Genomic DNA, 15070 nt, shown 5'->3' with positions numbered 1-15070 from the left:
GATTGGCGTGGTTGGTTGAAGGCAGGAGCCCGAAATGTGGTGGTGAGAATCGCAGAGGTGCACAAAAGTCGCCTAATCGCAGGTCATTGTAAGGCAGGGAGTAACAATGTTTAGGTCAGCTACAAACACTCAGAAATTCGCACGATAACATCTTGAAGACAAAACTGACGAAGAGGCACTTCCACCGGACCAGGGACATGTGCACCAACATGCTATTAATAAGATGTGAAAAAAACGCTCTTGACGAATAGATGGGTAACATGGGAATTGAGGACTCTGCGTCACAGCTATGAAAGGTGGTGTTATATATTTGGATTGACGAGAAGAAGAACGTAATATGGACACGTACATATTTCAGAATGCTAAGGGAGAGATCGTCCTAGCATGGCACTTGGCCGGTAGACTTCACAGGGAACTTCACTGCTAGATTTCACACAGCGACATTCTGAAGTTAGCCTCTATGCGGTGAACGTTTGCCTGTATGAGGTACTCTTGGCTATAACTCAAAGGTCACACAAAACTTTTATTCTGAACGCATTGACAGCCAACAGGGCTGTCTGCCGCTAACGCCTGCTGATACCAAACCCGCCCCCTTCCTCGAGTACTCACTCTCCAGAGCTGGTGGTGAAGACGGAGGATCGCCTACGCTGGGGTGCGGGCCCGGAGCCCGGCCCCGTACCCAGAGACTCGTGGTCCACGGAGGCGGAGATGGAGGGCGGCAGCGAGAACGGCGAGGACGGCCGCCGGCGGTTGTGGCGGCGGCTGCGCCGGGTGGAGGCGCGCCGCTGCAGGATCGCGCTCACGCTCGCAGAGTAGTCCTCCTCCTCGTCCACGGGACCTGCCGGCAGACAAGTACGGTACTCCTGTACACGTCTCCCAGACTGTCTAATAATTACCTCTAAAATTTTCTTAAATTACACTGACGGAAAGTGAACCGCAGCACAGGAAATAATTAATGTATTGTAATGAATTGCGACAGCAAAGGACTTGGAAGAGCAGTTGAAAGGAATGGACAGTGTCTTGAAAGGAGGGTATAACATGAACATCAACAAAAGCAAAACTAGGATAATGGAATGTAGTCGAATTTAGTCGGGTGATGATGAGGGAATTAGATTAGGAAATGAGACACTTAAAGTAGTAAAGGAGTTTTGCTATTTGGGAAGCAAAATAACTGATGATGGTCGAAGTAGAGAGGATATAAAATGTAGACTGGCATTGGCAAGGAAATCGTATATGAAGAAGAGAAATTTGTTAACATCGAGTATAGACTTAAGTGTCAGGAAGTCGTTTCTGAAAGTATTTGTATGGAGCGTAGCCACGTATGGAAGTGAAACATGGACGATAAATAGTTTAGACAAGAAGAGAATAGGAGCTTTCGAAATGTGGTGCTACAGAAGAATGCTGAAGATTAGGTGGATATATCACGTAACTAATGAGGAGGTATTGAATAGGATTGGGGAGAAGAGAAGTTTGTGGCACAACTTGACTAGAAGAAGGGTTCGGTTGGTAGGACATGTTCTGAGGCATCAAGGGATCACAAATTTAGCACTGGAGGGCAGCGTGGAAAGTAAAAATCGTAGAGGGAGACCAAGAGATGAATACAATAAGCAGATTCAGAAGGATGCAGGTTGCAGTAGGTACTGGGAGATGAAGAAGCTTGCACAGGATAGAGTAGCATGGAGAGCTGCTTCAAACCAGTCTCAGGACTGAAGACCACAACAACAACAACAATGAATTTTAGGAAATACATTTGTCTAGGTAATAGACTACTCAACTGATCAACATTTTAACGTCACAGGTTAATTTAAGCGCGAGACAAGCCACTGCAAATACGAAATGCTGGTACCTTAATAACCGGTGTCACCGCCAGACCGTTGATGCAAGAATGCAAATGTGTATGTATTGTGTCGTACAGGTGCTGGAGGTCAGCTTATGGGACGGACTTCCACGACTGTTGCACTTGGTCGATCAATACAGGGACAGTTAATGTTGTTTGTGTATGACGGTGGAGTTATCATCCGATGACGTCCCTTGTATGCTTGACTGGAGACACATGTGATGAACGGTCAGGACAAGGTAACATGTCGATATTCTGTAGAGCATCCTGGGTTACAACAGCAGTTTGCGAGTGAGCGTTATCCTGTTGAAAAACGCCAACTGAAATGTTATTCCTGAATAGCAGATCGAATCATCAGACTGACTGACAGATTTTCAGCCAGGATGCGTGGCATAACCCCTGAGACTGATCCTACGGTCATAAGACGTCGCACCGCAGAACATATCTCCAGGCAGAGGTCCTCTATATCTAGCATGCAACACACGGCCATCTCTGGCACCGAGGCTTTCACGAGAAAACACAACAGACTTCTACCCTGAAACGAACTCTCGCTTGATCGCTTGGCACCACTGAAATCGCACGCGTCAGTGGTTTGGGGTCAGTGGAATTCACGCTACATGGTGTCTGACTAGGAGCTGCCCTTGAAATGATTGATTTGTAGCAGTTCGTTGTGTCACTGTGGTGCCAACTGCTGATCAAAATACTGCTGCAGATACAGTGCGATGCGCCAGAGCCATAAGCCGAACACGATGGTCTTTCCTCTCGATAGTGGCACGTGGAAGTCCGGAGCCCGGTCTTCTTGCGACCGTACATCCTCGCCAGCAATCATTTATAGTGGCTGCCAAGTCTTTCATCAGTATCGCAGAAGCAACATCCAGCTTCTCGTAGCCCCTTTACAAGGCCTCGTTCGAACTCAGTGAGGTGCTGATAATGGCGTCTTTGTCTCCTTAAAGGCATCCTTGACTAACATCAACTCACCATTCGAATCTCAAAGGTAACTAACGCTCACAACCGTTACAGAGTGTATTTAAAGCGAACCCGATTTGCATCTTCGTAGTGACGCTACTAGCGCCACTCCTACACGATTGGTGCGAAATGTGAATAGACAACATCTTTCAGATCTCGAAACAAGCCTACGAACTTTCGTTTATGTTGCGCAGTTCCTTTACGGTGCTGCGATGTCTGTTCCCGTCAGAATATTTTCTTGAAGCTTTCAAGTGAAAGTGATAGTAGCTTATGTGTCAAGTAAGATCGTCGCTTCAGCAGAGGTTGTGAAACATGAACTTCCGACAGTCCCCCTCTATGAACTCGCTTTGTGTAGCCAATAGCTATCTTGGGAGAGGAACCAGCTGTTAACTGCTGAATGCAGCTGAAGGGCTCAGGTGTATAATTGGCTTCCAGCTGCCTTAGGACGTCTTTCCTTCCGAATTCTTTTGTGGACATACCTCATTATTTCTTAGTACTTCAGTGTCTCATCGGTTTCCACACTGATTCTCCAGGACGATTCTCTTGAAGTTCAAGCTATTCTTCGTCATTACTAAATGATGGCCTGAGTCAATATCCACTCCTGTATGCGCCTTACAATCTAAAACATGATTTCGGAATCTCTGTCTGCCCATGATGTAATTCAACTGGCACCATCTTGTGGCCAAGGCATTTTCTGTGTATATTTCCATCACTAATGTTTTCTGAACAGTGCATTCAGTATTACTAGCTGTACTTTATTGCAGAATTGAATTAATATTTCTCCTGTCTCATTTATATCACAAAGTTTCACAAGCTACGACACGGACGCGGATTAAAACAGTGATCCAGGAAGCATCAAATAAGTTTCTTTTATTTCCATCAGTGATAAGAAAAACTTTTTGTCCTTTGATTACATATTTCGGTCGTCAATGATCATATTCAGATTTGTTTCATAACATGTCCTAATATAATAAAGCTATGGTGGCATCGTCACAAAATATACACGCAATCAGCTTAGCCTCGTCTCAAATGTTTAAAATATGATGTAAATCCGGTTACAGTGCCGGTATAGCCTCCAGATACGTAAAACGGATCTCTAGATCGTGACTAATGACTGAAACCAAAATTTCTGTCGCCATGGACGGAAATATAAGAAATTTATTCTATATTAGCAGGCGTATACTCTCACGTTCTCTGTCTTCTATTCCGCGTTCCAGTCCTCTATTATCTTCACCTTTACGTACTCATTTATCCTTCCAGTATCCTCATATACACTGAACAGCCAAGGAAACCGGTACACCTGCCTAATATTGTGTAGGGCTCCATCGATCACGCAGAAGTGCCGCAATACGACGTGGCATGGATTCGACTAATGTCTGAAGTAGTGCTAGCGGAAACTGATTCCATGAATCCTGCAGGGCTGTGTATAATTCCGTAAGAGTACGAGGGGATAGAGATCTCTTCTGAACAGCACTTTGCAAGGAATCACAGATATGCTCAGTAATGTTTATATCTGAGGAGTTTGGTGGCCAGTGGATGTGTTTAAACTCAGAAGAGTGTTCCTGGAGCCACTCTGTAGAAATAATGGACGTGTGGGGTGTCGCACTGTCCTGCTGGAATTGCCCAAATCCGTCGGAATGCACAATGGACATGAATGTATGCAGGTGATGAGACAGGATGCTGTCACAGTTGTAACTAGACGTATCAGGGTTCCCATATCACTCCAACTGCACACGCCCCACACCATTACAGGGCCTCCATCATCTTGAACAGCCCCCTGCTAACATGCAGGGCCCATAGATTCATACCCGTACACGTCCATCTGCTGGATACAATTTGAAACGAGACTCGTACGACCAGGCAACATGTTTCCATCATCAACAGTACAACGTCCGTGCTGGCGGGTCGAGGTGAGGCGTAAATCTTTGTGTCGTGCAGTCATCAAGGGTGCATGAGTGGGCCTTCGGCTCGGAAAGCCCATATCCATGATGTTTCGTTGAATAGTTGGCACGCTGACACTTGTTGATGACCCAGCACTGAAAGCTGCAGCAATTTGCGGAACGATTGAAGTACTGTCACGTGGTCGCGTTCTTGCAGGATCGTTTTCCGGCCATAGCGATGTCGGAGATTTGATGTTCTACCGGATTCCTGATATTCGCGGTACACTCGTGAAATGATCGTACGGGAAAATCCTCACTTCATCGCTGCCTTGGAGATGCAGTGTCCCATGGTTCGTGTGCTGACTGTAACACCACGTTCACTTAAATCTTGACAAGCTGCCATTGTAGCAGCAGTAATCGATCTAATAACTGCGCCAGACACTTGTTGTCTTATATAGGCGTTGCCGACCGCATAGCCATATTCTGCCTGTTTACATATCTCTTTATTTGAACACTCATGCCGATACCAGTTTCTCTGGCGCTTCAGTGTAGTTTACCTTTTCCTACGCTGATTGTGATGTTGGCATGTACGTATACTTAAACTACAGCTGTTCCTGATATTACTCAAGATTCGTCTGGCCAGATATCCTTATCATCTCTCCATTTCACTTCACCTACCCCCACTAAATCTACACTGAATCTTTGCATTTCCCTTTTCTGGTTTTCTAGATTCCCTGCCACGTTCAAACGATTGACATTCCACTCTCAGACATGTAGAATCTTACCCTTCCGTTCGCTATTTCATCATTTTCTCATTGTTCCGCAATAAATAACATGCATTTATAGTGCATATTGTCTGGCGTCTTGTAAACCAACCATGGCGCGCCCAATCGACCTCTATATAAGGAATAAACTTCATTTCATTTCACAAAAACTAACGCGGAATTTACCTCTAGATACCACAAGAGGCGGACCCGCCGGTATGAAACGAAGCGGAAAGTATTGTGTTGTCAGCAGAGAAGCGTAACAGCCGAATGGTTCCGTCAGGAGCGCTCACTCACTTCCAGTGTGCATTAGTCAACGGATGTCACTTGAATAACAGATCCGTCAGGGATGTTTCAACCATTTTATGACTGCCCAAGGCTACTGTTGCTGAAGTGACTGTCAAGTGGATACACAAGGAACCAAAACATCTACAGAAAGACCACGCAGTCCTCATATAATGACGGACATGGACCGTCGAACACTGCGGAACGTCAGCAGAATGAATCACTAGAGATTTCCAAGCAGCTACCAGCAATCTATCTAGCACAGGCACAGTGCGTAAAGAGTTACAAACAATGGGCAACAATCATCGATCAGCTCCTCATAAACGCCACATTCCTGCGCGCAGTACTAATCCACGCATGAGGTGGTGCCAAGAGCTACGCCATTGGACAGCGGTTGACTGGGAACGAGTGTTTTAGAGTGATGAGTCACGCTATACCCTGCGGCAACCCGATGGAAGGGAATGGGTTTGGCAAATTACTGGAGAACTTTACCAGCTAGCACGTGTAGTGCCGACAGTGAAGTATGAAGGAGGTGGTGTTACGATATGGGGGCCTTTTTCGTGGTAGGAGTGTGTTCCCTTACGTGGCCAATGAAAACATTAAATGCAGAAGCAATGTGTGGTGCGTACATTCGAGGAACAGTTTGGGGACGATGATCGTATCAGCATGACAGTGCACTCCATCATAAAGCAGCATCTATGACCTACAGTTTGTGGAGAATAACATTCCTGAAACGAACTGGTCTTCTCATATGCCCAACCTGCACCCAATGGCACACCTCTGGGATGAGTCGACTTCGCTCCAGACTCCAGAATCCAATAGCACTACCTTCTCTGATTTCAGCTCTTGAGGATAAATGGGCTGCCATTTCTCTATAGACATTCAGACAACTTATAGAAGGGGGCCCAGTAGAGTTCAAGCTGGCGTAAAGGCAAAGGATGGACATTCCCCATACTAAGTCCATTAATATCTGCAGAGTTTTGACCAGATAGTGTATACATCTCTTTCTTGTTGGTTTATAATTGATTACTTGTTTAAAAAATCTGTCTTCCCCCATTCTCTTAATGTGGTATTTCGACAGGGGTTGTCCAGAAAGTAAGTTCCGATTGGTCGTGAAATGGACATCACAGTGAAAACACAATGAAGCTTTGCAGAGATGTGTTAGGTAATGTCTCTAGTATGACAGTCGATCGCATCAATACGCTCTTTTCAGTTGTGAGCGCACTGTGAGCGAGTAAAGATGCCCAGACCAACGACGTCTTCCGCCAAGTAGGAGGGCCTGCTGAGAGGTTTCGCCTTAATGAATGCAGCCCACCTAACACAACTGCCCCGCACTTCCTTCTTCATGGTAATTCTCAGCTGCACTCTGTAGGGGCAGTGAAGACGCTCCTGCAGCCTTTTCGATGGGAAGTGTTCGATCACCGACAACAAAGCCCTAATTGGCTCGTCCTGAGTATCATCTCTGTTCACATGAAACGCTGGATACGTAGACAACACTTGGGCACAGGCTACGCGCTGTAGACCAGCGCAGAGAATTATCGGAAAACACAGGCAGCTGCATTCTATGACGATGGTGTTGGAAATTTGGTGTAACGCTCGGAGCGGCGACTATGTAGAGAAGTATCTGGAAAGTGTAGCTAACTACTGAAAATAAAATGAATCTGATTTTCTCTGTGTTTTCCATTTAGAGACCGATCGGAACTTACTTTCTGGACAACCCTCGTATTTAAGCATCCTTTTAATATTGAGTTGTATTTTATCTCTGAAGGTACAACCATTAACTTCCTTAAAAATTTCATTTAAGTAGACTGTATTACGCTTTTTACCACAGAAAAATCACTTATCAGCCATATGTTTTGGGAAGCTGTTATTTCATTTACACGACCTATTCCTGCATCTCATTAATGCCATCTTCAGGGCCATATGCATTCCACGTACACAGAATGGGATACATCGATGCTTGCATAAACAGAGCCATTAATACTTGCCAGATCTTCGAAGTACACACTTCAGAAAAAAAATCACAGAATCCCGGTATTGATGGCTCCGATTATGAATGCATCGGTGTACCTGATAGTCTGTAAATGGAGTACGTAGGGTCTCCAAGATGGCATTAATGAGGTGCTGAAACTGGTCGTCAAACAATAATAATAACTTCTGGAAACACACAACTATTTGGTGATTGTCCCGCATCCACAGTGGATCAATAGAGATGCTATGCTTTTGTCTTTCATACTTAACGTCGAAGATCCGCTTCCATATATTAGAGTAGGGGTAGCCATTACCTCGTAAAATTTTAGTTCTGTATCCTTGTCTTGTCATGCAGCTGTCTGTGTATTGTGCCTCTTACCCTTTGAAATTTGTTTGTTTTTTAACTGACGTTTTCATGTTCATAACTAATATCGCAACCTAAGAACTTAATTTGTGACACCTGTTCTACTGACTTTTTATCTAGTACTATATTGGAGCATTATGGAAATTTCAATTTGAAGGCCATTGCTTTAGTTTTTATTACTGAAATTTTAGAAAATAGTCCTCAGACCTTTGATTTATGCGATGTTTTGCGAGCTGAGTGCAACAAACATCATGAGAAAAGTAGTAGCACAGGCGAAGCTCCTGGGATGTTCTGAACGTTGATTATTGGGAGTGAGCTAGTGACTGACAGACAGCTCGTCATAAGATTACAGTTCCCTCTACCAGACAAAAGAAGCTGCGATGGTGAGTAGAGCATGTTGACACTGAGGACGTAGCAAAGCGAGAAGCAAGGGACTGGCTCAGTAAGACATGCTTAAACCTAAACTGACGTTTGATGTTATGTTCAGGCCAAGAGTCCAACAGAAGCAATGAATTATTTAGTGCAAATGGTAAGAAGACGTTTTGGATGTAATATTGAAAATTATTTCGTTCAATTTTTGCAGATTTTGCTACGTCGATTACAAGACTAATGCAACTAAAAGGACGTCTTTCTAGTTTTTGGTCCTAATTTGCGTTGAGATTCCCAAAGAAAGGTATAAAACTGCTTAAACAGTAATCCACTGATACTTGTCACTGGCTTTATTGTGTAAGAATGTGTCATAGCGACTTCACCTTCCTTTACCTATTAATCACACCTCTCTACACGTTTATTTGAAGTAAACTTCGCAATTTTATGACTTCTTTTTCCATATGATTACCCGAATCTGTTTAACTAGGTCGAAAACACCTGGGAATCAGTAATATTAATCTGATTTGCAGTTCATAGGGCCCACTCACATAGATATCCCTCAGTAATGGTGCACTGACTCTCGCGAGCAATTCTAAATCTTTCGAAGTTTTCCTTTCACAACTTCGAGAGTTTCATTTTGGTGTGTGTTAGGTACGTTGTGTAAATTTATTTCATTTAGCAATTCGCGTCCAGTTTTTACGAAATGGAACCTGCTTTACACACTGCTTAACTTAAAGCGTTTTCTCCCTCCTTCTTTTAACCAAAAAATTTACAGCCTTTTCTTTGACATTGAAAACTATTGCTGCACGTGTTTTCTTCGGGCTAGGGGGGTACTGTGGTTTTGTTGTGAACTTTAATTTGTGCAATAATTTTCGCTCGAATCACATTTCATGGAATCGTCGGTTATTACCTGTTTCTTGAAATATTTCCATAATTTCTAACGAAATGGTGATATCATTCGATTGAAAGTCCAAGAAATTAACTAATGAATAACACATACGTATGTCTTTCGGGGAAGAAGACGATTTCGATTGCATACCACGTTACTCATATTTTATCATCGCAAGATACTGATTGGATTCTACATCACTGTAAAACTCTGGAACTTGTGCAAAGGCAAATGCTACTAGCTAGCATATGCGAAGAAAACGCAAAGAAAATTTATTCAGTTTTATCTCCATTGCTAACACATAGCGATACTGCAAAGGCAGCTGCTAATTATCATGGCTATTACATGAGTTGCAAATTCAAGTGAACGGTAACTGCGAACAGTTGTTTCAGAGACGCTGACAATGGAAACTAAAATTCACTTCAAAAATTAGGATTGTGTAGTGCCACGTTATCTGTTTACCGTTTTGCCTTCAACCATGGCTATGCACCTACTATGTTGGGCGTCTGCTGTCTGCCGCAATTACGGCAGGAGTGTAGGTAGCCTACGTTCCTCTATCTACCTGGCGATCTACGTATTTGTCATTTATAAACATTAAAAAAAAATACTTGCTGTGAGTCTTAGCACCCAAAATTTTGACATTATTTCTCTTTTGGTGTATTCTTCCTGTACGAAAAATTTCAGGACAGGTTTATACATGTCCGACTAGACAGTTCCCTTGAAAAGCCAACACCGCTAGTTGACTCAAGGGAATAAGCATTTAACATAGCCACACAGAAGCTGTGTTTTTACGAAATAGGCTGTCTCGTAAGGATAGCTGAGTCGGTTAGCCGGAATGGGAACCAAGAGCTCTGTACGCGTATCTACGCTAACCACGGGACTACGGAGAGGCTCTTTCGTAAGATAATGCCGCGTGCGGCCAGGCGAGCTCGTTGTCTACTAAAGAGCGAGACCTAGTGCGCCCGCGTGCAGGCGGATAATGAAAGGGAAGGTGGCGGGGGTGATGTGCGGGTGGCGTGGGGGAACTGCGCAGTCTCGGCGTGACCTCGCCCTGGGCGGGTGCGGCGGCGGGGGTGGGTGCAGGGGCACCTGTTGGCACGGCGCAAGGAAACTACCCGGCCACTGGCGCCTCCTCCTAACACTGAAACTCTCCTGGTGCGGTCGGTGTCTTACCAACTGCCCGATCATTAAATACTCGTAAAGCAACAGGTCCATGAAGTCAGTGTCTTCACCTTCATCTAGGACAATGGTTCCAGCACTATGGGACTTAACTTCTGAGGTCATCAGTCCCCTAGAACTTAGAACTACTTAAACCAAACTAACCTAAAGACATCACACACGTCCATGCCCGACGCAGGATTCGAACCTGCAACCGTAGCGGTCGCGCGGTTCCAGACTGTAGCGCCTAGAACCGCTCGGCCGCTCCGGCCGGCCATCTAGGACAGGCGACAACATTATATTTCACATCTTGGAGAGATGAGCAAGAGGTACAGGAATATGATGAACAAAATTAATAACCTAGCCAAGTGATCGCCAGAATTCATTAGTTAAAACAACGAAACGTAGACAGATCAACGGTTCCAATTTCTTTTGAGAGCTAATTCTGTTCTTAAATTGAAACTGTATAGGCAGGTACATTATTATTTACTTAATTAGGGTACTCCTAAGCCGGCCGTTGTGGCCGAGCGGTTCTAGGTGCTTCAGTCTGGAACCACTCGAGCGCTACGGTCGCAGGTTCGAATCCTGCCTCGGGCATGGATGTGTGTGATGTCCTTACGTTAGTTAGGTTTAAGTATTTCTAAGTTCTAGGGGACTGATGACCTCAGATGTTAGTCCCATAGTGCTCAGAGACATTTGAACCATTTGATACGCCTAAGTTGGTGTTTGCTAAAAAGGTCTTCACTCAGAATGAGGTACTTTCGCTGAGATTGACCCCTTCCAACTCGCCCATCAACGCTCGTCTTATGTACGTCATTCGTCTAACACCTTTATCCCGAATGCATGTCTAAACCATCTCAAATTACTGTAGCACCACAACTCAAATGCTTCGACTCTCTTCTGTTCCAGTTTTCCCACGGACTATGTTTCACTACTATACACTGCTGTGCTCCAAGCGTACATTCGCAGAAATTTTTTCCTCAAATTATGGATTATGTTTGGTACTAGTAGACTTCTCTTAGCCAGGAATCCCCTTTTTGCCAGTGCTACTCTGCTTTTGATGTCCTCCTTGCTCTGTCCGTCTTGGGTTATTTTGCTGCCTAGGTAGTAAGATTCCTTAACTTCATTTAGTTCGTGATTTTCAATCCTGATGTTAAGTTGCTCGCTGTTCTCATTTCTGCTACTTCCCAAGACGTTCATCTTTCCTCGATTTACTCTGATTCCATATTAGACTGTTCCCTTCAGCAAATTATGTAATTCTTCTTCACTTTCGCTAAGGGTAGCGATGTCATCAGCGAATCGTGAAATCCTTTGATCTTGAATTTTAATTCCACTCTAGAATCTTTATTTTATTTCCATCAATGCTCCTTCGATGCGCAGATTCAACAGTAGGGGCGAAAGACTACATCCCTGTCTCACACCCTTTTTAATCCGAGAAGTTCATTCTTGGTCGTCCACTCTTATTATTCCCTCTTGAGTCTTGTATATGTTTTATACTACTCTTCTTTATTTATAGCTTACTCCTATTTTTCTCAGAATTTCGAACATCTCGCACCATTTTACGTTGGCGAAGAGTTTTTCCAGATCTACAAATCCTATGAATGTGTCTTGATACCTCTTTAGTTCGGCTTCCATTATCAACTGCAACTTCAGATTTTCCTCTCTGGTGCCTTTGCCTTTCCTAAAACCAAACTGATCGTCTTGCAACAGATCCTCAATTTACGTTTTCATTCTTATGTACATTATTCTCGTCAGCATCTTGACAGCATGAGCTGTTACGTTGGTTGTGCGATAATTCTCGCACTTGCCAGCTCTTGCAGTTTTCGGAATTGTGTGGATGGTATTTTTCCGAAAGTCTGATGGAATGTAGCCAGAGTCATACATTTTACACACGTTTGTGAATAGTCCTTTTGTTGCCACTTCCCCAAATGATTTTAGAAATTCTAATGGAATATAATCTATCCCTTCTGCCTTATTTGATCTTACGTCCTCCAAAGCTCTCTTAAATTCTGATTCTAATGCTGGATCCCCTGTCTCTTCTAAATCAACCCCTGTTTCCTCTTCTATCACATCAGACAAAACTTCCCCCTCAGAGAGTTCTTCAATGGGTGTTATCCACCTATCCACTCCCTCCTCTGCATTTAACAGTGGAATTCATGTTGCATTCTTAATGTTACCACCATTGCTCTTAATTCCACCGAAGGTTATTTAGAATTTCCTATATTCTGAGTCACTACTTCCGTCAAGCATTTCTTTTCTTCACATTTTTCATGCAACTATTTCGTCTTGCCTTCCCTGCATTTCCTGTTTATTTCATTCCTAATCGACCTTATTTCTGTATTCCTGAACTTCCCTAAAGTTTGGCAACATAAGAACTGCTCAACTTAGTTAGTCGAATCTATAAGACTGTAGACACACCATTCGATTTTCAGTAAAATAACATCCCTACGATCCTGAAAATAACAAGAAAGATAAGTGTGAGAATTATGGCACAGTCAGCTTAACAGCTTAAGCATCCAAGCTGCTGACAAGAATAATATTCGGAAGTATAGAAAAAAATGAGGATCTGTTAGATGAATATCAGTTTGGCTTTCGGAATGATAAGGACTTCGGAGAGGCAGTGCTGATGTTGCCATTGATAATGGAAGCATAACTTAAGAAAAATCAAGACAAGTTCATGGTATTTGTCGACTACGGAAAAAGCTTTGGGTTATGTAAAATGGTGCAAATTCTCAAGAAAAGATATGATCTTTCGTCCCTACTTTTCAATTTGTATGTGGAAGAGGCAATAACAGAAATAAAAGAAATGTTCAAGAGTGGTATTAAAATTCAGCGTCAAAGGGTATTTATGATAAGATTCGCTGACGACATTGCCATCCTCCTTGGAAGTGAGGGAGAACTACAAGACCTATTGAATTAAACTAAAAGTTTAATGAGGAAGCGTTATGGATTGAGAGTAAACCGAAGAATGACGAAAGTGATGGAGTGGCAGAAATGAGGTTAGCAATGAACTTAACATCAAAATTGGTGACCACGAAATAGACGAAGAAGTTCTGCTACCTAAGAAGTAAAATAGAAGATGACAGAAGAAAAAGAGATATGAAAAGTAGATTAGCACAGACAAAGAGGAAATTCCCGGCCAACGTAAGTCATGTGGTAGTAAATTATAGGTTATGCGACAGCCAGAAAGGGAGCGAATGAAAGTGTTTGAAATGTTTTGGTACAGAAGGATATTGAAAATTAGCCGGATAATAAGATAACTGTAGTGGTTGTCCGGAGAAGGGCAAGGAGAGGAGCATATGGAAGATACTGACAAGTACAAGCGGCCGCATTAAGACTAGTGTTAATAGTTTCCATGGTGCTAGAGAGAGCCTTAGAGAATTAAATCTATAGGGGAAAACGGAGTTTGGATATTGATTGTAAGTACTACTTTGAGATGAAGAGGTTGATACAGGAGAGAAATTCGTGGTGACCTGTATCAAACCAGTCGGACAGCTGATGACCCAAAAAAAGACTGTTTTATGGGATGTTCCATGTCGTTGAGGATGACCACACTACGGATCTGCATACAAGAAGCATTAGGGAACAAATATTCAGTAGTCTAATATTACCTTAAGTCTTGATGAGAACTGTCTCTCTGCTGCCATTCCTTTCTCTAAAGCCAAACTTGTGGTAAAGATCGCGGTGCCACTCCCCATACATTAGCGATGTCTAGCTGCAGTCCGCTACTACGAATGGGAGGCGCCCCTAAAGACACGCCCTCTCTCTCTCTCTCTCTCTCTCTCTCTCTCTCTCTCTCTCTCTCAGCCCCGCAGCATCGTCGCACAGAGCTCGACATAGAGTCGAGCATGGACTCATTCTGGCCAGTTCGTGACCTCCAGTGGAGCAGCCGACGTCATATAGTGCTATTCAAGTCTCAGATGGAACTGTACTTTTGTAAATGTTGAACGTGTATTCAAGAGAAGAGTTCGTAAACGTGTGCATCAGTTGATACTTTAATCATATTAACAGAATCTTCCGTCGGTTCTCGGTAGAACAACATTATAGTAATAAATGAAAAGCACCAGTTTGCTTTAAACTGGTGCTTTTCATTTATTATGATACTTTAATATTCAAAGACAGTTGTAAATATTCGGCTCATTCATGTGGCAACGAAGAAAGTTAAGTAAATATTTCTGTCATTCTTTTAATAAAGTGAACTGATGTTTCATATATTACATTTCCAGTCAGCTATCTCCCAGAGCAATGAAAGAACCCACAGCTATGACCAGGCGATTATAATTTTGCCAGGTTATAACAAAACTGTACGTCATTTGCCGTTCTTCTGTATACTATTATTGTTATTAACATTGACGCGTAAGCTGTTATTTTGATTGTGAGATAGTTTTCGAACTTATCCGCTCTTGTTATATCCATCACTGTGTGGATAATGACATTTTACGAAAAGTTCGTTAGAATTTCTTCAGTCTGATAGATCCTGTGTACTACCTTGAATAATCATTTAGTTATCAGTTTCTTCTAAACATTCATAAATTTCAAAGGAATGACACCTATTCCATTCGCCTTCTATGTTTCGCGTCTCCCAAC

General features: G+C 43.1%; 1 protein-coding gene across 1 annotated transcript in view; it reads right to left on the bottom strand.

Annotated features, from left to right (window-relative positions):
- The window catches only part of LOC124613450 (transmembrane channel-like protein), a 173439-nt gene that overhangs the window by 121263 nt on the left and 37106 nt on the right, over positions 1–15070 (bottom strand). The window contains 2 exon segments of the mRNA XM_047142153.1: positions 606–686; positions 804–838. Coding sequence (XP_046998109.1) covers positions 606–686; positions 804–838 — 116 coding nt within the window.

The sequence above is a fragment of the Schistocerca americana genome, chromosome 4 (assembly GCF_021461395.2).
Source record: "Schistocerca americana isolate TAMUIC-IGC-003095 chromosome 4, iqSchAmer2.1, whole genome shotgun sequence".
NCBI classification, from domain to species: Eukaryota; Metazoa; Arthropoda; class Insecta; order Orthoptera; family Acrididae; genus Schistocerca; species Schistocerca americana.
This window is presented reverse-complemented; position numbering and strand designations above follow the sequence as displayed.